This window comes from Ciona intestinalis, chromosome 12, assembly GCF_000224145.3.
Source record: "Ciona intestinalis chromosome 12, KH, whole genome shotgun sequence".
NCBI classification, from domain to species: domain Eukaryota; kingdom Metazoa; phylum Chordata; class Ascidiacea; order Phlebobranchia; family Cionidae; genus Ciona; species Ciona intestinalis.
In genome coordinates, this window is record NC_020177.2 from 4,977,687 (window position 1) to 5,002,333 (window position 24,647).

General features: G+C 34.3%; 2 protein-coding genes and 1 long non-coding RNA gene across 3 annotated transcripts; 2 read left to right on the forward strand and 1 right to left on the reverse strand.

The window, feature by feature from the left end:
- Positions 1 to 1,088: 1,088 nt before the first annotated feature.
- On the forward strand, positions 1,089 to 9,810 carry LOC101242855 (phosphate-regulating neutral endopeptidase-like). Its single transcript, XM_004226757.4, has 20 exons — positions 1,089 to 1,269; positions 1,616 to 1,790; positions 2,112 to 2,235; positions 2,419 to 2,525; positions 2,781 to 2,834; positions 3,305 to 3,466; positions 3,800 to 3,883; positions 4,188 to 4,384; positions 4,747 to 4,806; positions 5,129 to 5,317; positions 5,723 to 5,850; positions 6,071 to 6,293; positions 6,623 to 6,805; positions 7,097 to 7,265; positions 7,600 to 7,654; positions 7,892 to 8,090; positions 8,268 to 8,333; positions 8,636 to 8,737; positions 9,238 to 9,314; positions 9,564 to 9,810. The coding sequence occupies exons 1-20, from the start codon at positions 1,129 to 1,131 to the stop codon at positions 9,661 to 9,663; spliced, it is 2,595 nt and encodes an 864-aa protein (XP_004226805.1). The 5' UTR covers positions 1,089 to 1,128; the 3' UTR covers positions 9,664 to 9,810.
- Positions 9,719 to 13,441, reverse strand: LOC113474744. Its single transcript, XR_003396429.1, has 4 exons — positions 13,338 to 13,441; positions 11,956 to 12,880; positions 11,785 to 11,877; positions 9,719 to 11,384 (listed from the first exon to the last, which is right to left on the reverse strand). It is a non-coding gene; the product is annotated as an uncharacterized LOC113474744 (long non-coding RNA).
- Positions 12,051 to 23,679, forward strand: LOC100181280 (metalloendopeptidase homolog PEX). Its single transcript, XM_002128500.5, has 20 exons — positions 12,051 to 12,202; positions 13,659 to 13,992; positions 14,353 to 14,488; positions 15,404 to 15,510; positions 15,915 to 15,968; positions 16,469 to 16,630; positions 16,985 to 17,068; positions 17,253 to 17,449; positions 17,635 to 17,694; positions 17,941 to 18,126; positions 18,589 to 18,716; positions 19,213 to 19,435; positions 19,788 to 19,970; positions 20,201 to 20,369; positions 20,773 to 20,827; positions 21,071 to 21,269; positions 21,523 to 21,588; positions 21,906 to 22,007; positions 22,634 to 22,710; positions 23,199 to 23,679. The coding sequence occupies exons 1-20, from the start codon at positions 12,059 to 12,061 to the stop codon at positions 23,296 to 23,298; spliced, it is 2,766 nt and encodes a 921-aa protein (XP_002128536.3). The 5' UTR covers positions 12,051 to 12,058; the 3' UTR covers positions 23,299 to 23,679.
- Positions 23,680 to 24,647: the final 968 nt, after the last annotated feature.

The following is a 24,647-nucleotide window of genomic DNA, read 5'->3' on the forward strand; positions in this document are numbered from 1 at the left end:
TGGGAGAATACAGGCCTATAATGGTAAGTATAAGGTTCTCCGTAGCCCTGGCGGAGTGGTATAGTGCTCCTGCTATATAATCGATGAGGTTACATATGTGGTAATACTCGGAAGTGGATATATGTGGTGTATGGATCTGAACACCCGTGTTATAACCATTGTCGTTGCGCCATTACGCGAGGATAAATAAGTTACATTCGATGTCGCATTTATGATTGATTGTCTATATTCCAGAATAAAGACGAACCGCCTGTCATCGATGCTATGACGGAACAATTCCAATTAAGCGGCAGTGACATCATGAACAACTTAGTGACGTCATGGAGTAACTTAGAGAAGGACATTAACTACTAAACCAAAGTCATTGAAAAATTCTTTATCTCACATACAATAAAACAGGAGTATGCTAATAAGTGGTTATACTTTACAAGAGTGCTTAAAAAGTGAAATTAGTTCCAGCTGTGCGTATAGATCGTTTGCATATTCTAAAACGTAAATGTTTTTGTAAATATGTTAAGTTAAACGATGGTGTATCGTTCATGGTCTAACCCTCTGCAGAGTTGTTCTATTTGACAAATGCAAACGATATTCCGGAAGAGAAGCAATTAAAGGGCATTGGGAATATCCGGTTTACTATAAGCGTTTAAGCGGTTGGTAGTAAGATTGCGCACAAGTGGTTGTAGGCATATGGCAGTACCGTATAGTTGGATAGACAGATATATTAACGTGTAGGAGAGTAAATGTACATAGAAACATATATAGCGGCATGTAATCGAGCAATGCACAAAACGTTCAACTACTGCACAACTAATTGCCAGTACGTTTAGACTGTTAATTCAGTGGGTACTTTTTTGGTATTTGAATGAATGAATGTTTGACCCCCCCCCCCCCCCCCCCCCCCTGGCTTGTCCTCTCGTGGTTGGAACACAACAGTGGTTATAACACCGGTGTTCTGTTTAAGACACCGCGTGCCAGCTTACGAGTTAGTACATATGCAAAACTTTTGTGTGAGATTATTTCCAAAGTAAAGGACTGCTGTATTAGCGCAATATGTTTTGATACAAACTGTATATGGGTATGTATAAAATACCTTTACACTGCGATACGGTTTAATCCGTTTTTTTAAAGATGTTACTTAGTAAAGTAACGTTAGGGTTGCTGTTTATTTGTGTTATATGTTCGTGTGTGGTGTCTTTAGACCAGGAGGGCGAAAACGAATACGACAGTGAATATGAAGACGAAGAAATTGACGAGTATAGGCCTAATATGGTGAGTAACGTAATTGGTTTGTAGTTGAATGTGAATAAATTAATTTAACTTATTTATCCTCGCGCAGTAGGAAAAAGATAGCCGTTGTTCTGTTTGGATGTTCTGTTTCATACACCTGGTGTCCGCTTACGATTATTTTTGTTGAAATATTTTCATTTTTGTAAGTCTGGCTGACAATTTGGACATTCGTAATTACTAAATTGTTTCTCTTAAAAAAACGATAGCGAAGATAAGAAGTAAATTGACAGAAGAACGGTTGGTTCAAACACCGTCAGTGAATAAGCTTGACTGTTGCACTCAAAGTAAATTAGATTGTTGCACATTATGGATGATGTATATATTTTAGAACAAGGACGAACCGCTTTTCGACGATTTAATGACGCGACAATATGAAAATACTGAAAACGGCTTAGATCAGGAAACAGCAGAAGACAGCGCTTCTGATCTTAAGTTTAGTGAAGAAGTATTGGTCAATTTGCGGCAGTTGTTACAGGATCAAGCAAGCTTAAACTTGGCGTTAGGTAAGTTAATATATTTAGGTTTAACTATAAAGTTAGGCACATATGGTTGTGTTTGGGTTAAGTTTGAATATTCCGTGGTAAGTTGATACTGTAGGGAATTTCCCAACTTTGAAAGTCGTAATTTGCGTAAGGCAATGGCGCCGATGTGAGTCACATGTCTTCTGCAATATGTTTTAGAAAATCGTTGTTTGAACAAAGTTACGGGTTTTGTTTATTGGTAAGTCGGGCAGTTAGTAATACGGAAATATAAACAGTAATAAGTATCAGAAATAGAAAACGTGATATGATAAGTTATCATCATAATTATGTGAATTTTTACAGTCGAACCGAAGACGTCTTGTTCAGCTATAACAAATCTAGCACACTCTACCACTAACTGTGGAACTGTTTCTACAAGCCTCGGTCCAGTTGTGTGGTGCAAAATAACTTGTAACCCTGGGTATAAGTGAGTAATTAACAACAACTAATATATGTAAGAATACAAAAAATCTTGGACTAAAATCTAAGAGGGTTTATTTTGAAATTGAGAACAACCGAACAAACATGGTTACGTATGTTAGTATAAAACCACTTTTATAACAGTGTATATAACATTGCTGCTTTAAAGGTAATAGAGTATCATTCACAGATTAAAAGAAGCCACCCCTCAATATGAGTTATGTGGAAAACCAACCAAGTACAGATGGACATATCAATTACGTGGGTTGACAATACCACAAGAAAGATGTGTTGTAGGTAAGAAGTGGTAGTGAATTCAAGTTATTGGAGGGTTACACAAATTTCACTATTTTCCCACTTTAATAGTATTCACCTATAAAAGTTCATTTTTTACTTTAATCTTTTATTCAAGAAAATTAGTTCATTTTTTGATCGCTTAGCGTGTTTTAAACAACTGCCGTTTTGCTACTAATTTCTTTGTGTTTTTTTAGTTAACTTGATCTTCACTAATGTAATCTAATATATAAATACAATCTATGTTATTTAATTTAGGTGTTTCTACATTCAATGAAACAATTTGTACAACACCAGAATGCTTTTCAACAGGTGAGAAACATTATCTGGCACATATATATGTATTGTTGGAATTAGTATGTCATTTCCTGATTAGTAGCAATGAGATATCTTCTAGTATTAGATTTTAACAATCCATTTAGATTTTTTAGCCTTGTACGAATTGTGAATCCATATTAAAAACTTTTAAGGCCGAAATATTTGTAATTGTGATCCAATGTTACCCCCTCCTATTCAGGAAGCCTTTAACAGGGTCTGCCATTTAGTGTCTTGTCCAATGGCACATATGCTCACAATGGTAGCAGCGTCAAGTCTTGAACCTGTATACTGATCGGTAGCTTATTTACTCTTTAAATACAAAGAGTTTAATTTCTGTAGTAAGTTTACCCCAGTTTAAGAAACGCTGTATTAGTGTCTTCCAATGTCACAGCCACAATGATAGCAGTAGATAGCCTTCTCCGGGCTTGAGGTTGTTAACTTTAAACCATATAACTTTGCTACAGCATCATACTACATGAACAACATGAACTTCAGAGTAAAACCGTGCGACAACTTCTTTGAGCATGCATGTGGACGTTGGATTCATGAAACTAAGATACCAAAGTCAAAAGGAAAATACCTCATCTACACTGTGCTGAGAGATAGAGTAAATTCTGAACTTGGAGGTGGGGTATAACATATAGTACTGTGGGATAAAATAGGACACCTTCAGCATACAATATTCAAATATCCTGATCGTGTTTTAAACAAATAACAACAGTCTTTGGAAGTCGTGAGGATAGAATTTTATAATTATTTGAATGTTCTTTGTTTACCACCAAATGGGACGAGAAGGTTGGGGGGACTCTTTTTAACCATCACAGAAGGGCTTGACTGTATGTCTGTATAGAATTAATAACTTGGAAAAAAGTTATGCTGTTAGTATACTCTATGTGGGCAAGGTCCTATAGTTGTTGTTTTACCAAGAACTTTTGTCATGTATGATAATTTTGTATTAGATTTATTGTTGAAGCCGATCAAACCAAGTGAAGGAACTGGAGCAGCAAAGGCAAAGATTATTTACAGGTCCTGCATGAATACAGGTAAGGAGTAGTAACATATAACATATCAATCTTCTACGCTCAGGTTGTAAAACAAATGCTCTTTAGTTTATTTTATACTAACTAAAACATTGTAGTAGTGTTATCAGAAAAGAATATTAACATGCTGATATGAGAACTGGTTTGCATCCTCCTAATAATTTGAGATTTGTCTGCAACTAATTAATGTTTTCATTTCCCAATTGTTTCTCTTGGTTCTTATCTCATTGTTGTGTTATTTAAACGTTCATTTTGTTATACAAATCTACCATTGATTAATGATTATTATATAACTTTCCATTCAAAGCATTGATCAACAAACTGGGTGATCGGCCTCTACTGAACCTACTTCATGGTGAGCTGGCATGGCCCATCATTAGTTCTAACTGGGATGAATCAAAATTTGAACTTGTCAAAACTTTATCAACACTGAGAGGAAAGTTCCATAACAATGTCTTGTTTAAAGTTAAAGTTGGAAGGGAGACAAAGACACATGCTTTGCAAGTAAGAGTTTAATGAATGAATATATGAATGTAACTGGTACCCTCGCATGGGCGGGCAACAACAGTTAGTATTACTCAGATGTTTTGTTTTATATTTCTATGTGCCCGCTTATAAGTGACTATGTATACAGCTTGTTTATCCTAGCGCTGCGGGGCAACATTCACAGTATTATAACACAGCTGTTGTTATGTAACACATGTGAAAAATGTATGAAAAGAAGGACAATTCCGTCATATACTGCTTTAGCGGTTTTTCTTGCATTGAAAGTTTCTTGCATTGAAAGTCATGAATAGGTGTAGTTTATGCAACTATTCGATGTTATAGTTAAAATGTCATTGTTTTAAACTATTTATTTTACTCAGATTTCTACTGGAAAAATGGCAATTCCTTTCAAGAGATACACCAATCCACATCTTGCATATGTAAGACTTGTGTATGTATATATAACATTAATCACCTGTATTGTACCTTGTTAAAGTAAATTAAATACTTGGTGGGTAATAAGCCAACTGTGGCCTAAACTTTTGGTTTCATGCAACATCTCAAGTATATGGAATATTAAAGTAAATGGCAAATGGTATATACTATATAGAATTGGATAATAGTAAATGGTATTGACTGTCTGTATCGTAGAGTAAAAGAGAATAATCTGCCAGTATTACCACATATAATGGTAAATGGCATAGACTGTTCATAGAGTGTAAAAGAAAAATCTGTAACTATTAACACATACAACATTATTAGAAACTGGATGCTTACTACAAGCTTTTCTATGAAACTGCTATCAACCTTGGAGCAGATGTGAGAACTGCTGTACAAGATGTGGAAAACGTTCGCAAGTTTGAGTTAAAGTTGTTGAACTTAAAGGAACATAGTAGTGAAGAGTATGGATACACAAGCACCTTGGCTGAAATGAACCAAAGAATACCAGGGGTTAGTTTAACATTTGGTTAAAGCTGTCATATATGGTTTTATTTAACCATTATTTGTGTTTGTGTCATCATTTGTTTAATGTGGAAATCCTCTGGGTGCAGTATGAAAAATAAATGTATATTGTATGTACTTAAATTGCATAAACTTTCTTATGCGCATGGTGATATTTGGCCTGTTAATGGCATTAGGGATGGAGGTTGACTGCAAGTTTCCTGTTAAACAGGACATTGATGGTTTACCAATTATTATGTATTATGGAGAATAGCAATGCTTATTTATCCTTACTGGGTGGGAAAACTCTATTAGAAACAACATGTTTATTCGGCAAAGTTTGTTAGGCAGTAAAATAAACTGCCTAATAGTTAATCAGTGCTAATTGTTTGTTAAACCAAACTTTGTTTCCAGATTAATTGGGTTGAACTGTTCACTGAAATGATCTGGACTTACCCAGTAACACCACAAACTAAAATCTGGGTCTATAATGAAAACTACCTCAAGAAACTCATAAGCCTCATACAAAAGACAGATAAAAGGTAAAGGTACAACTGTGCTTCAGTTTAATTCAACTTAAAGACAGGGCTATAGCCCATAACTAATAATCTGAAAAGCTGTTAACCTGCAGTAGGTACATACAAACAAAATTTAAATACAACACTAAGTATTTTAAAAAGTGAATTAGATATTTTTACAAAATGGATATAACCAACAGCCCTTCTTTAATGATGCTTAACTCAAACCCTTCTGTATTTTCAGAGTTGTACAAAACTATATGGTATGGAGATTGGTGAAACACAGGGTGCGGAATCTAAGCAATCGGTTTGAGAATTTGTACAGAGAATATGTGAGAGAGGTTTACCACAGGAGTAGTTTACCTACAAGGAAATATAAATGCTCACACTTTCTGATGTTTTCTCTGAAACGACCAACTGGTTATCTTTTCATTAAGAAATATTTCTCAAAGGCAAAGAAAGATGCAGTAAGTGTATTATTCCGATAATTTCTACATCTAAATATTTCCACATTTATAATTATGATATCTTTTCATACAACTGTCCAAGTTATAACAAGATTTTTTAATACACCAGACACACATGGTGTATTCATACACCTCATGCTTACTGTACAGTTATAACAAGGGTGTTTTTTTACACCAGACAAACATGGTGTATTCAGACACCTCATGCTCACTGCCGAGTTATAACATGGGTGTCTTCTTATACACCAGAAACACATGGTGTCCTCAAACCTATTATTACTGACAAACAACTTTAGCACCAACTAATTATCGATTTTCTCCCTTTCTAGGCAAAGGTTTTGTTTGAACATGTTAAGAAAGGGTTTGTTCAGCTTTTGAACACAGAAGTAAATTGGATGGACAACAAGACAAGAGAATACGCCAAGAAGAAAGCTCTGGCGGTTAAGTTCCATATTGGATATAATGAACAGATGTACAACAATGTTACTAAGATTGATGCAAGCCTTCAAGAGGTGATTCTAGTTAACATATCAATTAATGAATGAATGTTACTTATTTAGCAAGGTGGGGCAATGACAGTCGTTATAACTGTATAAAGGTGTTCTGTTTAATACACCTCGTGGCTGGTTACAAGCTACTAATAAACCTTGATGCAACATTATTTTTTTTTTGTTTAATTTAAGACTTATAGAACATTTATCAAAACTCAAAGGTGCCCTGTATGCAAAATCATGCATTAATAAAAAGACTGCATATATCTTCAATGCCAACGCCGCCCATAAACTATATACATTCTTGTGCAGTTACATCCAAAGGTCAGTGATTACTTTGGCAATGTAATTAAAGTTCTCACCGAAATTGCACAAAACAAGTTTAAATTATTGGGAAAACCAGTGAAGGCAAATACAGATCCTTTTACTGCAAGACCTACAATGGTAAACGCAAGATATGACCCAACATACAACACAGTGTGTAAGTATAACCAAACAGAGACTAATATATATATAATGATATGTAACATTTGAAATAAGTGTGTACAAATATATTATACTTGTATATTATGTTCGTTTGGAGTAGTTTAAAATGTTACAACTAGTAAGAGCAATTTTAATATAAGAAAGCTGTTGATTAGTTCACAAAGTTCACAATAGCTACTTGAATTGTTCAGACATACACATACAATATGTTAATGGTAAAAGGCTGAATCTCCAAATCAAATAAATGTAATAATAAATACTATGACACAAGATCAACAAAGCGACAGCCCACAAGAAGTTGAACTTCTTATAGCTTTATATTTTTTCAGCTCTGCCAGGGGGTGAATTACAGTATCCATTCTACTGGGGAAACAAATACCTAAGGTATGTAGCTTTGAAATTGGTAAGGTCTTTATGGTAGGTCCCTCGGTATTGGGATATAACCAAATAATAACAAACAATAGATGCAAATATTTCACATATTTATTCAAGATTTTTTACTGCTTCTGAAAGGAGCTGTAAGTTACAACAGGTTAAAAAACACAAATTAAAGTTATAATTTATAATATTTTGCAACACTGCATGGAATTGTACAATATCTACAAAGACTCTTACTCACAGGGCCTATCAATATGGTGCCATTGGTTCGATTCTTGGCCACGAGTTGACCCATGGGTTTGATGATAATGGGCGGATGTATGACATTCAAGGAAGAATGAGAAACTGGTGGTCTCCTGCTTCACTTGCAGAGTTCAAGAAGAGAGAAAAATGCATGGAGAAGCAGTACAGTTCAATATACTGGCCTTTGGCTGGTAAACATGTAAGTTACACAACAAAGACTTTGTTAGTCCCTTAATAATTTGCTATTGCATTTAAAGTAATGAATAAAGTTAGTTATGTTGAATGACATGCAAAAAAAGGATGTTTAAAGACTAGAGTCTTGCTGGCAGTGTTTCATTTCTGTATTTAGTTCTAATATAAACTACATTTTTTTCAGTTGGATGGAGTGAAATTGCTTGGAGAAAACATTGCTGATAACGGAGGTGTAAGAGAAGCATATGCAGTAAGTGAATAAATGTAACTATTTTAAACATTTGTGTTGAGAAACAGTTGTTGGGGTGGTACCCTTATAACCAGAGGGTATAAGGTTCAAGGCTGGGTGCTGCTACCATTATGTGTGTGTATCTGGGCATGATTCTTAATGGCAGTTGCTTGAACCCAGTGTTCACTGATGTGTTGTTTAATTTTGCAGGCATAAAATGTATGTAATAGATCATCTGTGCCATAACGACTGTTGTTGCTCCATAAACGTATGAAAGACAGAATATACAAGTTTCATTCATTCATGTAATTCTTTTAAATCAGGGTTACCAGATCTGGTTGAAAGACAATGGTTTAAAGGGAGAAGCATTAGAACCTTCCACAGGGCTCACAAACAACCAAATGTTCTTCATTGGCTACGCAAACGTAAGTCTGGTACTTGGCAGGGTTTGTTGTTATTGACCTCATAAAGTTCAAAGTTTACGAAAACGGTCAGTTGTTGTAATGTACACGAAAATAGCCAGGAATATTGCAACGAAGCTAAGAGGTCTAGATTTTTGCATTTAAAATTGTATACAGAGGGGTGGGGAAAGATGGGACACCCTTTTGTTCAATTTTCTTTTCGCATTTGGTAGTAAACAAAGAACATTCAAAAAATTATAAAACCGTATTCTTACTACTCCCAATAGACCGTTGTTAATCGCTTAAAACTTGATCAGGATATTTAAATATTGTGTGCTAAAGGTCGCCCATCTCCCCCACCTTACTATATAATAATATGCGACAACGAGGTTTTCCCAACGTTATTACTCATATTATATGGGCATATGGTTGACGTCCTACGGTGAGGCGCGACCTTGGGATTAGGACTACTAAATTCCAACAATATTTAAACTAGTTGTATAAACATGATTATTTTTCGACAGGTTCGTTGTGGTAAATTCACACGAGCGGGCGCCATAACACAACTTGCAACTGATAACCACGGTCCAGGGAAATACAGGTGAGACAATTACACTAGAATTTCCTCGTTGTTTTGTGCGGCCGAGGATGTTTGATCCTTTGCCGAAAATCAGTTCTTTGAAATTACGTTCAGTAAAAACGCGTTGTTTAAAAATGGCAATATACATTAAGACACAAAGCGCAAACCAGCGCTAGATATACACCGAACACGAATGTCACAGCAATAAAAAGCTGCTGAAACATTATATTTACATGCGCTGTATAATTTATTCTACCTTTCAATACACAGGATAACAACTGCTCTTCAGAACTTTGATAAATTTTCCGAAGCATTTTCTTGTCCATCTGGTTCTTTTATGAACCCGCGACACAAGTGCGTCATCTGGTGACGAGATTTTTAGAATATTTTGAATTTCTTGAACCTGTTGTTTCATGGATGTTTTGCAAACTGTGCAATACGTTAGATAAGTGTATGTATTTTAAATTACCTATCTAAATTTCGTTATAAGCAAATAAAAGAGTTATTGCGTTTTTGACTCGTTGCAAGAATACATACATGGTTAAAGTTATTAAACTTTTCTTGCCATAACCCACAAGGTTACATACGTGGTAACTGGTAAGTAGACACAATGTGTATGAAACATAAACCCGTGTTAAGCTCACATTTACAAGATACCCTACACCTGGTATGAACTACAAGTCACCTTTGTAGTTTCCATAAGTTTTATTAGTTGTCGTATGTGGTTTGATCTCTTCGTTTATTAAACATTTTTTTCTCCCGTTTTCAATGAGATAAATATAAAGATATGTTATGTTATAAGCCCGACTATACAAAAGAGAAGCGAGTTATCCACGTAAGTTTTATGGGATAAGAAGTTATACTTACATAAAGAACTAATTTCAATGCGACTACGTCATTTTATCACTTTTACAAGTTTTGTGCAAACACAAATCCGACTTAACATGTTCTTCATGTCTCAACAATAACTACATACTAGAATAACGATTACGGTTTCCAGAACTGAGCCATTACGACGTCATAATAAAAATAATTCTAGAGCAATGATAAATAACAATGATGATGATGTAACAAGACAGGATTTTTACACAAGGGAACAACAAACGAAAAATATTACGAGTCAGTTAAATCAATAGACAGGATGCATGTCCAGGTGTGGGAATTATGATGCAGTATTTCAAACTAGCGTCAATATAATGTATTGTATTATAATGTAATGCTTGGAAGAAGTGTTGTATTGTATTACATTAGTGTTAGGAAATATTACATTGAGGTTATGAAACGTTAAGTATATATTGCATTATTTTTAGACTATAAGTGTTATGGATGGTTGATAAAACTAGATACTAATATCTTTGTCAAATTTAAGTGTTATTAGTAGCAGCTGTTAGCAGTTAATAAGCTGGGTCTCAGCGAGAAACTAAGCATATGAATCCTAAGTCGTGAGGAGTTATTTAAACAGTATATTTACCATATGTGGATGTTTAGTGGCGGAATGCGCGTAGCTAACGACAAGCAGTATGTTAATCGGCTGTTGGAAATTATGGAGCTCGTATGGACGAAGTGGTTGAAGGCTGCGAAGTGTTTTTATACATTACAGTCTTATCCAGTTTTGTGTGATATTCATAGATGGATTCTAACTGCCTGTTTAAAAGTTAAATGTAATGTTGCTCGGCCATGTAACTGGGCATATGGTCTTATAATTACCACCAAAAATACTAATCTACTTAGCAAACAGTTGGTTAAGAAATAAAATAGCTATAAGCTCAGTATGTATTGTCGTTAGATGTCATATACAATGCGGGTTGATGTCCGTTTCCCATTTTCGGTTGCACCATTGTCCTACCGTTCAGTAGCACAGCGTTAACAATGGTAAAACACTAAAGTCCGCGAAAAAATTATGCAATATTTAACTGAATAAGCTAGTGTTGTTAAACTTTGAAGAACTGATTATCCGATACACAGGGATGGGAATATGAGTTGGTTAGGGCGAGTTATATCCCGCTTCCTGTATTGGCTGTACGCCTGCTGCTTCAATGTAGTTTCCTTGAGGTCTCGGATGGCAACCATGCCCGTATTTCAGGCAGAACTCTTCAGAGAAGATAGTTGGTTTAATGTTCATACAAAAAGGAAGTGTGTTTGCTTATTTGCGTAGTTGTGCTATCTCCAACATTTTTGTGTGTGCTGTTTTGTAGTGTTAGAACACAAGCGAAAGAAAGTGCAGGGAAATGAAGCAAGTTTGAAAGCCGCGTTTTAAGCCATATGGTCATATTTTATTGAAGCGTTTATCGTCAGAGGCTTGTTTCTTTGAGAATGTTTACTTGTTTGCGGTTTGCGTAGCTCGCCGGATGTTTAGCGTAATCTTAAAGTAGTGGCAACGCTAAAATTTTTATATAACGGCTGATGCCGTTGCGATGGTTGGTATATCTAAATAGATTCCCTCAGCTAAGCAGTTTAAACAAAGCACAACTAAAGGAAGTATGGTACTTACGTTAAGGAGCTAGAATTGGGATAACTCGAAATCGCCGACGTGTATATAGGAACAGCTTGTATATATCTTTGATGTACGTAGCCAAGATCTCATCTGTTTATACATGATTAAAAATGTGCAGCGTAATATATACTTAAAAAATGTTAAGCGAGTTTAATAATTCATACATACCTTTATGGAAACTATTACATCGTCAACTGATATCATAAACGTCACTCATTACAACGTACAAACAATATCCTCATGTTTTATCCGGTTCCAGGTGTATAGAAACATGAAGCCATTCAGTAGGTTGCATGGCTTTATCCTCTGTTTTATATTTGCCACTTTGCACAATCATTGTCAAGCCCTTGATGTTCTTTCCCATGAAGAACATGACGTAGAGGTGCCAGATTTCTCAGCAGAACAGAGCGATATCGTAAGTAACTCTAACTACTTCCTAATATAATTGTCTAGCTTGTATGCAATAGTGTATGCACTGACAGTAGAACAACTCTTAACTAGTTCCTACTTTAATACCCTAGTGGGCGTAGGCCACAATCTTTATTACATACATTAGTTATATACGCAATTTTCACTAAAATAGTGACTGGCAATAGACGGGAATCTTATAGACTCTTAACTAATTTATACTTTAATTGCTTGGCCTACAGTTGAACCCGCTGTATTCACCGGATTCGACAGCAAGCTCAGGTCTTAGCGAGTTCGCGACAGTTCTCCACGTAAATAAACGATAACATACCAGAATTAAACTTTTTTTCCTAAAGCCTAAATTTTCAGCTAAACGTTTTTATAGAAGCCTACTTTCCGAACAACTTATATTATAAACAAGAACGGGTGATTTCGAGTTTGCGTAAGAGCTCGCCTAAAGAAACGGCCGCAACATATATCAATTTTGTCACCTTAACCTTAATTTATTACCAAATAGTTTTTTTTCTATTTTAATACTAGTTACCCTAATCACAAACTTTGTTATATTAACCTATATGCTGAAAGTTTTCCACAGCATTGCAGCTTTTATTGGCTTAGGCTTAGTCCATATCTGTCTATATAGTCAATCTTATACCAAAACACTCGTTCAAATCTAACCTTTTACCTAGGGATGCACATTACAGAATAATTAGGTATTCTAGGATATCCTAGAATACTTTATTTCGAATCTAGAATTCCGAATCTAGAATTTCGAATCTTTTTGTATTTATAGGAAAAAAATAATTTTACCCACATAAGTCAATTTATTGACTCTTTCATAGCAGCCTTGTTGGATCATGAGCTGTAAAATTATCAAAAATTGTACTATTGGGTAGTTTTTGGGTCATGGAACGTATAGCAGGCTATGAAAAGACGTTGTAAAACGTTTACTCTCAAAAGTCCCACAAACACAAAAATATTTTTTTTTTAATTATTAAATTTCAAAAATTGTTAATATAGTGTATGAGATGACGTGTAATGACGTCATTAAACAGAATACCGAATCCCTTAATTAGATTCGAATACAAAAGGATTCGAATCTCATAAATTCGAAATTCTGTAATGTGCATCCCTACTTTTACCCATGCGTAAAATGACATTCATAACTTTTTACTTGTTTCAAAGTAGCAATGATATTCCAACGCTGTTGTTTAGAGCAAAGAACCTGAAAAAAAAACGGAGCGTTTTAAAACACATACGTTTTAATACACACATACGACAATTGATTCAATCTATCTGTGTAGTCACCATTGAGCTTATTGCCCACAAAGTTACATACATGCGGTAACTTGTATATAAGCGGGCGCGAGGTGTATAAAATAGAACACTTGTGTTATAACGACTGTCGTTGCCCCACCATGCTAGAATAAATAGGTTTTATTAAATTATTCCTTCATTAACAGTACGAAGAAATGGCTCAAATACCGGACTCGGGTCTTCCCAGGGATGAAGTTAGAGACGAAGAACTTTTAAGAGCGATCCGACGCCGTCAGGATGGAGTTTTACTTCGTAGTGAAGTTGAGGAGACAGGAGAGGTGGAGGACGAAGAGGACCAGGAGGAAGTTCGGATGTCGGACCTCCCGTTTAAGGATGAGGACGACATCTATATGCATAGAGCTGATGAAGAGGACTATACACATGATATCTCAAAGAGAAGTTTCGCAGATGAGTTATTGGAAGAAATGAGAAGGGTGATGGAAGATGACTTAATTGGAAGACATGGGGCGGCATCAACAGGTGTGGTATATTTAGCTATAATTGTGTATTGTGTGTTATTTGTTCGTTATACAACTCGGAAAAAAACGGTGCTATAAAGGAAACCACATGTGTTATAGTAACTTGTAAGCGGACACGAGGTGTATATGAAAAAGCACACCCGTGTTATAACGACTTTCATTGCCCATCGCCCAAGGATAAATAAGCTATGTTAATTTAATTAAAAGTAAAACGACAGTTGCTGTAACACGACAAGGATAGAATGAATGAAATAGCATTGGACATGTTTTAAAAAGCGCGGTTGTTAAATCCATTTAAAATGAATATATTAAGATTGTATATGTAGCAGGTAAAGTACTTGAGAAATAACCTGTTTTAAAGGTACTTACGTGAGTCCACGTAAAAGCTGTTCAGCGTTCCGAGGTCCAACGTCACATTCCATTAAACAATGTGGATCAACCAAAACGTTTCTTGGAGTGGTTCAGTGGTGCAAACTCTCGTGTGGGGCTGGATACAAGTAGGTTCATTGGTTAATGTAAAGTTTACCTTTAGATTTATTTTAGCAAAACTATGTTAAATCAAAAGGTATCAACAGCGTGGGTACAGGTACAGGTTTAGATAAAATGACACGTCTTATTGTCCAGCAGAAAAAAATCACGAGATTGGTTATATAGTGGTGTGGGGGAGGACGGGACACCTCTAGCCCATGATATCCAAATATCCTGATCGTGTTTTAAACAATTAAAAACGGTCTGTGGAAGTCGTGAGGATATGGTTTTATAATTCTTTAAATGTTTTTTGTTTACAACAAAATGGGACGATAAACTAGAGTGAAAAGGTATCCCATATTTCCCCAATCTACTATACTATTAGTACAACCGGATGGCATTTCAGGAAGAAAACGTTTTATATACGTAATAACTTATTTAACCCAAGTCCCACTTGTACGCGAGCATTGTTCAGGCCATAAGGTCACCAGCTTCATGTCAATCGTTTATAGTTTCGCGGAAGGAACATTAAATTAAAGACGGGAATGTAAATACGTTCAAGCAACAATCTTAAAGACCGTATAAAACACAAAGTAGACAAACGAAACCGCGCAACCATGGCGTAAGATTGGGATAGCGATTTGGTTTATAAGAAACGGTTGATGATCATTTAATGATGAAACGAGTTAAGTTGCGAGGTAGTTTCACCGCTTGGAGTTGCTGTAACGTTTCAACATACATGTTGTCATATGTGTTATAGAAATGGCGGGCATTTAAACCTAATCGTGTAGCAGCAGTTTACGGAGCAATTAGTTGCACATACCAAGTTTAAGCAGTTTAACATTGCGAGCCTCATGAAATAATTAGAGTTCGATGCAATTTTAATACAATTTTGAGACACAATTTTTCTTATTTGTTTTATAAGACACATTTATTATACTCAGGTTAGTGAAGTCTACACCTGAATACGAGTTGTGTGGTAAAGCAACCAAGTACAGATGGACATACCAATTAAAAGGATTGCACCAAGCATCTGAGAAATGCATATTGGGTAAGATACATCTTATACTTTGAAGATAAATAGGGTTATCCAAATATAAACATATGTTTGCCAATAATTTACATCTTATGCTGGGAATGTTTTTATCCTATGTTAAATATGTTTAACAGTTACACATATGGCTGAATCTGATGTCATTCTGGGATTTATCTGGAAATTATGTCAAACAATTGCACATGTGCCAAGTACTTAATAAAACATGTAACATATTTTACAATGTAGATTGTGTGACTTATTTTTGTACAGAGCACATATATTTTATAACATGGTTCATGTATATGCTAAACTAAACATTACACAGTTAACATGTAATACATAATATATATTTCTATACAAGGTGTGATTTAAAGTAAGACTTACAATATATGTAACAGGATAACTTAAAATATTTTTAGGGGCAAACAACTTCAATGCAAGTGTATGCATGACACCAGAATGCGTATCTACGGGTAAATATTAACTTTGAAACCCCATGTTTTCAACATTACAGCTGTACGCATTGGTGGGGTTTTTGCAGTTTTTTTGTAGCATACTTTGATTTTTATGGGGCCACAAAATAACAAAACAATTGCAAAGGCTCCACCAGGCAACATTTTAAGAAAAGCTTGGGAACCACTGCCATACCCAGTAAATTTTTATACAGTATATTGCTGGTTAACAATTTTCCAACCAAGCTATTATTATCGTTTCCTTCCTGATTATGGACTATCTCATATTCTCATGCCTATAGCCCAAGCCTTTTGTAACTGATCTCCCTGACAACAGTATCAACGATTAAATGATCAACAGCCATAGGAACCAGCTACAGATAAAATCTGCTTAAATAAAAGTGTCGAATAAAACCATGGCTGCTAAACCTACGATTCAATATAAGTATACTCATATTTACTTGAATTTATTTAAAACAATAACCTTATACTACATTTAAAACAACTTACCTTATCTACAGCTGCGTACTACATGAACAAGATTGACTTCAATGTGGATCCTTGTGATGACTTTTATGATTATTCTTGCGGTCGGTGGTTCAAGGAGACGAAAATTCCCGAATCTAAGGGCCATTACCTCACATATACTGTGTTACGGGACAGAGTGAATAAAGATGTGGCGGGTCTGTATATTGGCTGATGTTTCTGTAAATAAATTAACTATATGTTTAAAAAAAATTGACAAAGCAAATATTCTAATATTTAAAGAGTATTTATAAATTATAAATTAAAATAGCGCGTCTCAAAGTTGTATTTCTGTGACTGAAGGTATGTATTATGCATATAACATTAAAAATATATATTGCAAGTATTCAATATATAGGTTAGTTGTAATATATGTATTTAACAATATACTCTCAATTGCAGATTTGAAATGGGTTAAGTCTGGTCAAAATATTTTATAAAATTAAGGATTCATTAAGGTTTATGCCTAGTAGTGACAACAGTGGAATAACTATACAGTATTTTAATTACAGGGGAACTTGCAAAACCAATCAAAGCTTCAGAAGGAACGGCAGTGGCCAAAGTTAAAACAGCTTACAAGGCATGTATGGATACTGGTAAGTACAAGAAAATATCCTTGATTTATATAGTGTACTTGAGTAGACCCTTTTATAAAGCAGGCACGAAATTTATGAAACAGAACGCATGTCGCGGCATGTGTGTTATAAGCATTGTTGTTGCCCGCAATGATTAGTATGTTACCATTCATTCATTTATTTTTTACCAAATCTACATTTTCAGCTACTATCAATCGAAAGGGAGGGAAACCATTGCTTGACTTTCTAAAAGGGGACTTAGCATGGCCAATAATTGACGAAACTTGGTCACCATCCTCATTTGACTTGGAGTCAACATTAGCAACATTAAGGGGAAGATATAATAACCAAATACTTACGAAGATAGTTGCAAGAAGGACAAGTGGAAACCATATATTAGAGGTGAGAGTTGGGACTTTAAACTACAAACTTACAACTGTCAAATTAAGTAACAGACAAAAATGTAACTGATAAAAATTAAGTCCAACCAATTGATAATAAAAGAGATATATATTTTTTAATTCGCCCAAATGGCATCGGCAGTCTTTTATTCAAATTGAATCCTAATGCACTATTTTTCTTAACAGTTATGGAAAGGAAAGATGGCCCTACCATTCAGTTACTATGAGATGGAAGAAAAAAAGCCGGTACAATATATTTCATACAAAATACAATATGATTATAAACTGATGGTTTTTAAGATATTAGGTGTTTGTACTTTTTTGAAATTTAGGATCATTAACAAAACACCTGCCATTTTTGCTGCTAATACCTATCTTTTTAGTTTTATTTAATTTAATCTTATTATCAAATCGAAAAGATAAATAACAATTATTATATATGTATTAACACATGGACTAAATAAGTATATGGATCTTAAATGTCCACTGCAGAAATTGGATGCTTATTATGCATTGATGAGAGACACAGCAGTGATGCTTGGAGCAGATCGTGCAACAGCAAATAGAGATGTGGCGGATGTGAAAAGATTTGAAAAGGAGCTTGCATTCCATAAGATACATGATCTCGATTACTTCAGCATTAAAACAATTGACCAGATGATGGAGGAAATACCAGGGGTAAGGTTTGGAAAAAGGTTTAAAATGTAACCCATACCAAGAATCATTCACAAAGTTGAAGTTGGATTTTTACTTTTTGTGGGTGGGGTACCCACAACATGGCACGCCATGGGTCCTGGGGTTTAGACCAGGATTGGCTCAGTATACAAAATGTGGTAACTCGTAAGTACACGAGTATAAAAGATGTTGTGTAATAGTAATACAAAGAATGACAAAGGTCTTTTATGGTTGGGACCTGTTTCTAAGACTTCTACAAGGTCTACATGGTACATTTTTTAAACCATCCTCACAGAAACAGTATTTAACTTTAATACCATACAAAACATTACACATAAACCAATGAACAAAATGTTTCCATATAAAGTATCTCACAGTATGTGTTAAACAAATTTCCATAAATCATAGGAACAAAAATTAGTTGTGGTAAATGGTGACCTTTTAAACATTATCTTTTCCCAACAGATTGATTGGCTTAGATTGTTCTCATTAATGATTATATCTCATCCTATAAATGGGAACACTCAAATTGAAGTCTGGAACCAACAGTTTCTAAATAATATTATTGCACTGATAGACAGAACGGATAAACGGTAAAAATCAACTTGAGATTTCATAACGCTAAATATTTATATAACTAATATTCTTGTAACTATTGGCAGTTGACATTAAAAAAAAGTCATGTTTCGTTACCATTGGCAGTATAATGCTTACACCTAACCTTCCAAGGTTATACTACTTATAATAATATAATAATCAGTTGTTAAGGCAGATACATCATGGTCAATCTTAATAGCGTGCAAAGTTCATCTAAGTTATAAATAGTAACTAGTTATACAAAAACTCAAACTTAGCAATATAGTTGTCTAAATGTAAAAGGTACTTTAACACTACACAAGTTTGGGGGTAATAAGCTGACTCTGGCCCGAGTCCCGATTGCGTACCTTACTGTAGGATCTTGGTCACAACACCCATATAGAATAGAAGAATACCCAAACTTAAACCACAAATATCGCTAAAGTACTTCATTTATACTAAATCAATAATTACCAACTATTATTTATCACACCTATTCTGCTTTTATCACAGAGTTGTTCAAAACTACTTGATATGGAGAATTGTAAAACACCGAATCCTTAATTTGAGCCACAAGTTCTTGGTTCGCTATAGTCAGTACAAAAAGATTCTGTATGGCACGAAAGTTTTGCCAACACGAGAACATAAATGCGCCCAACAACTAATGTTTACTATGAAAGGGGCAACAGGCAATCTATTCATCAACAAGTATTTCTCACCAGCAAAGAAAAGAGCTGTAAGTGTTTATTAATATTAGGCCTACTTGTTTGGGAAGACTAGTTTTTTAGCCACAAGTTTAACTTGACGCTTTTAATTAAGTTTTTTTTCATAACTTCTTTTTTTGTCGTTTTACCCCCAATTTCGCCAATCTTTGTTGGTTTAATTAATTTTATCTTCGCATCATAATTGAAAAAATATAACTTACTGTTAAATTTACCCGATTTTTATATTTTATTGACTAATTTTTTTTACTGCACAGCATGTTGTAAATACTGTTGTTTTGTTGCTAATCTCTTGGTGGATTAAATTGATTTTATTTTTTGTAATCATTATTGAAAAGATCTAAATACGCATATTTATTCCACCAGGCCCACTTAATGTTCGAAAACATAAGAAAAGGTTTCCTCCAGCTTTTGGGCACAGAGGTTGATTGGATGGATGATAAAACTAAGAATTACGCCAAAAGAAAGGCCGAGGCTATCAAAGCAGTGTTTGGATACAATGCTCATATTTATAGAAATATAACATACATTGATGAGCATATGAAACATGTAAGTAAATGGATGAACGAAGCTTACTATTACTTGAATGACGAGCAACAACAGTTGTAATAACACGGGTGTTTTGTTTCATACACCTCCTACCAGCTTACAAGTCACCAAGTATGTAACTTTGGGGGTGATTGTTTTTTTATATGGCTAACAATTTGAGCAACCCATTAGTGTTTTGCTCAAGGCCAAATTTTTCAGCCATTTTAAAAATAGTGTTGCCCAATTTTCAGCTTGTGGTTTATGAAAATGATTACTTTGGAAACACTGTTCGAATTCTGACACAAATTTCACAAAACTCGTTCCATTTACTTGGTAAAGAATACCAGAGGGGTACTTATTATTTCCACACAAGACCCACAGAAGTTAATGCGTTTTACAACCCGTCATACAATGAAGTCGGTAAGTTAAACCTGTTTTTACTGACAAAGCTGGGATAATAGAAAATCAACCTATTTTGGTTTATATTAAACATAACACAATTCTTTATTTATCTTTTGAAATACTGTAACGGATATCAGATTAATTAAAATGCAAAAGAGAAGAAAATTAGCAATAAAACAACAGTTTTTCTTATTGTTTTTTTTTTAACCAATGCTCTTTCATTTATTTTGTCCTTTGTTTTTAAAACAAGTAATTATAGCATTTTACTATGTCAGTTTTTAAACTGTCTAAAACATAAAACATTTAGCAGCCTAAATTTTATAGTATGATAGTAACGTATGACAGGCACAAATAGTTTGCATGCTTGCTTTAGCCCTGGTTGTTTATTTTGTAATTTAATATATACATTATGTTGTTACAGTCATGCCAGCTGGGGAACTACAATACCCTTTCTACTGGGGAGACCAATTCCCACAGTATGTATAACTAATCTCATTTTGCAAAATTTGAAAAGCTTTTATAACTATGTTATTTTATTAGTTGCACACACTGTTTGTCAAGTGTAGTAAACTAACAGTTTCATTTGGTAATATAAAGCTAAACAGCACATTCATATTTGCTGGAAGATTTTCTTTGTAAATGTATACATTGTTTTAATATAGTGTTGTAAATTGGTAAGGAAATAATACTTATTTTGTTTTGTTTGTATTAATTTACAGGATGTTTCAGTATGGTGGTGTTGGGACCATTCTTGGGCATGAGCTTACCCACGGGTTTGACAACAATGGTAGGAAACATGGCATCCATGGGCATATGTATAACTGGTGGACTCAAAAGTCACTTGAAGAGTTTAACAAGAGAACTAAATGCATGGAAAATCAATATAATAAGTTCTACTGGAGGACTGCAGGCTCTTATGTAAGTATAGTGTATGAATATAATTATAGTAGTGTGGGGTGAGATGGGACACCTTTAGATCATAATATCCAAATATCCTGATTGTGTTTTAAGCAATTAACAATGGTCTATGGGAGCCGTGATGATATGGTTTTATAATTCCTTGAATGTTTTTGTTTACTGCAAAGTGATGCGAAAAAATCTCATCTTCCCCACCCACTGTATGTGTGGTTTGGTTTCATGGTGATGTTAATTGTAATTGTGTTTATTTCAGTTAAACGGCCATAAAACATTGGGAGAGAATATTGCAGATAATGGAGGGATTCGTGAATCTTATACAGTGAGTTGTGTTGGGATATACCATAACCTTTGGGTGCCTGGGCTCACATGTCTCCCTAACCTTTAAAACTTTGTCATATGTTTTAGCACCCGATTTTTAGGCATAAAATAGCATATCCAAAGTGTATATCAGTATATGTATCTTTCTATTTCTAACTACAACTAGCTAGTAATTTTTGTTTTTTGTCATTTTTAAATCTTGGTCGTCTACTTCTGTTTAATATCTACATTCCTATAGCTATTCTGTAGGTCACACTTACAATCCTGTAAGATGTCACCATTACACCCTAATAAATCTATGACTATAAAATTTCCCAGGGTTACCACATTTGGTTGAAATCTCAAAACTTAACTGGAGAAAGCTTAGAACCTTCAACTGGTCTCACAAACGATCAACTCTTCTTTATTGGATTTGCCAATGTTAGTTACTTTACAATCTTGTATTATATAATCATGCAAAAAAAGCTTTATAGTTACAGTACACCGTTTCTATGTTAAGTTGGGATTTAGACCAGAGTTGGGCATTATCTCAACACACAGATGTATTATGGTTACGGTTAGATTGCGTTCCATGCTATACAAAACGCACAGAAGTTATAATGTTATATCATATAAATACAGCTAGAATAAGTGTCCAGAATGGCCCTAAATGTCAGTTCCTCTAACATGCCTTGCCACAGGACCTCACCCATATAAAATACATCAAGTGTTAGCAAATACCAAACTGTGTTAACAAATATACCAATCTAAGCAATCACACCTAACATATCATGGTATACACCATTTAAAACTTAACTATACCCACATTCACATACCGTACATAACCGTATATTTATTTATACCATATTATATAGAATTCATTATTCATTAATAAGTATGGCCGTTTAATACCTTTAACACTACACAAATTTTGGGGCAACTCTGGCCTAAGTCCCAGGTCTAATGGCGTACCTCATTGTAGGACCACACAGATACAGAATGGACCACAAATATTATTAAAGTACTTCATTTATATACTAAATAAAATACATACCTTTATATCCTAGGTTCGTTGTGGTAAATACACACATGCTGGAGCAGCAAATATAAATGCAGTTGATGTTCACAGTCCAGGAAGGTTCAGGTAATTCACATGTTAATATTATCAACAATTCCTATGTTTATGTTATTTATTCCTAATAACCACTGCAATAAAGAAAATTCCAATGATTAGCAAAAATATTTTGTTTTGTATGACATAATGAAATGAATATGAAATAACACTTTGTCAAGTACATTTAAATGATTAGTGATTACCATAATATTTTTTTGTATGACATGTTAAAATTAAATGGCATAACCCAGTAATAAACACATTTCTTTTTCAATGAATGCTTATCATATTTTGTATGACATATTAAATACTTTTTGTTATAGAATATACAAGACAGTGTATATATTCTCATGGAATGACATAACAAATCAAAATACCTAAAGTAAACACTCTTATGTATATCTAAACCAGTAACAGTAATTGAATAAAGTGAATCCCTATATATATTTATTTAGTGTATATATTTAATTTGCCAATAATGACTATAACATCTTTATTTATATTCCTTCATTCTCCAGGGTGATTGGATCTTTACAAAACTTTGACAAGTTTTCCAAAGCTTTTAACTGTCCTGTTGGTTCTAAAATGAATCCCAAACACAAATGTATTATTTGGTAAAAAGTTTACACGTAACCGATTGAACTACCATCAATATAAAACTGACAACTAATTATTTTAATTACTGTAGTATTAAGTGATTTCCTAATGTTGCAATATTATAAAAAGTGTTTTGTAGCATTTTTATTAATATCTTTGTGCAATACTCAACATAGAACATTTTTTGGAACTATTTATTTGTACACCCATAGAATATTGCTCAGATTTTGTGTTGAATTGATTCATATGTGTTTATCTGTAAATGTTCAAATTTTAGGAATGTGTTGTTGTGTTTTTTGTCCAAAGTTTAAATAAAGCATTCAATATGATTATTATGTGAACTTAGCCTTTCAGTGCGAACTACTTAAGTGTTATATTCAATGAAGAATAATTCAAATTGAACCACTTTGCTTTATAAACTCAAGTTCAAGGGGTAGGGATGATACCCATTAGGGTTTCAAGAGCATTTTGTGATTATTAGCCAAGTGCTTCTAGTCCATACAAAATCAATATCAACTTCAAAATCCTTTTTAAAGTTTTATAAAATAATTGAATAAAAGGACATCATGTACTTATGTTTAATCTGTCTAGACATATGAGGTGTGTAACTTTTTTATTCAAATTGTAGCCACAAGTGACTAAATAAATCACTTGATAACATATCAGTAGCAAATAGCTGACGACATTTTAGGCTAAAGGGCTTTTATTGCGTCAGTCCATCTCAGGTACAGCCGTGTGTAAACAATCACATTCTTTGATCATCGCTTAACCTTAACGCATGGTTAGGTGAAACACTTAGAAACACTGAGAGGGCAGGTAGTAGTTTTATCATTGTACATGGCGTCGGGAGGCTGTTTCAGTGGTTTCTTATCAAGAATTATACATCCGTAGTAAGCCCATGAAGCTTGAGTGTATTTATAAAACATAGGTATATCATATGAGTAAGTTGAATACAGCAGCCTCGTGTTCGTTGGTAAGACTATATTGTATCTAGTGAATTAGGCTTAATTAGTTATACCACGTGTACTCCATTACCAAGTCGGTAATATTCTCAAGGGATAAACGTGCCCTCAAACAGACAGTATCTTGAAATTTGGTAGAGCATCAAACAGAAGTAGAATCTGCTGTAAAACGAACGATTTCACGGTCAAGCCGCTGCATAAGATTTAACATTATGATAAAATTGCCACCAAATACGACGTCAATACGTAAAATATAGAGATAGTATAAACCAAACATTACACCATGAAACTGGTTTAAGTAGGATTGAATCTGCGGTGACAACATGTTATGGTGCAAAGCCCTGTCAAATATTAACCAACCTACACGCTGAGGTCTGTCGCAGACAAAAGCAGCGAAAAATTCAACGG

Bases quoted from the DNA above. Each gene is read 5' to 3' on its own strand.
- LOC101242855 (XM_004226757.4), top strand. From the start codon at position 1,129: ATGTTACTTAGTAAAGTAACGTTAGGGTTGCTGTTTATTTGTGTTATA. The intron at 2,835-3,304 runs GTGAGAAACATT...ACTTTGCTACAG, and splicing joins ACCAGAATGCTTTTCAACAG to CATCATACTACATGAACAAC. The intron at 7,266-7,599 runs GTAAGTATAACC...ATATTTTTTCAG, and splicing joins CCCAACATACAACACAGTGT to CTCTGCCAGGGGGTGAATTA.
- LOC100181280 (XM_002128500.5), top strand. From the start codon at position 12,059: ATGAAGCCATTCAGTAGGTTGCATGGCTTTATCCTCTGTTTTATATTT. The intron at 17,069-17,252 runs GTAAGTACAAGA...CTACATTTTCAG, and splicing joins CAAGGCATGTATGGATACTG to CTACTATCAATCGAAAGGGA. The intron at 18,127-18,588 runs GTAAGGTTTGGA...TTTTCCCAACAG, and splicing joins TGATGGAGGAAATACCAGGG to ATTGATTGGCTTAGATTGTT.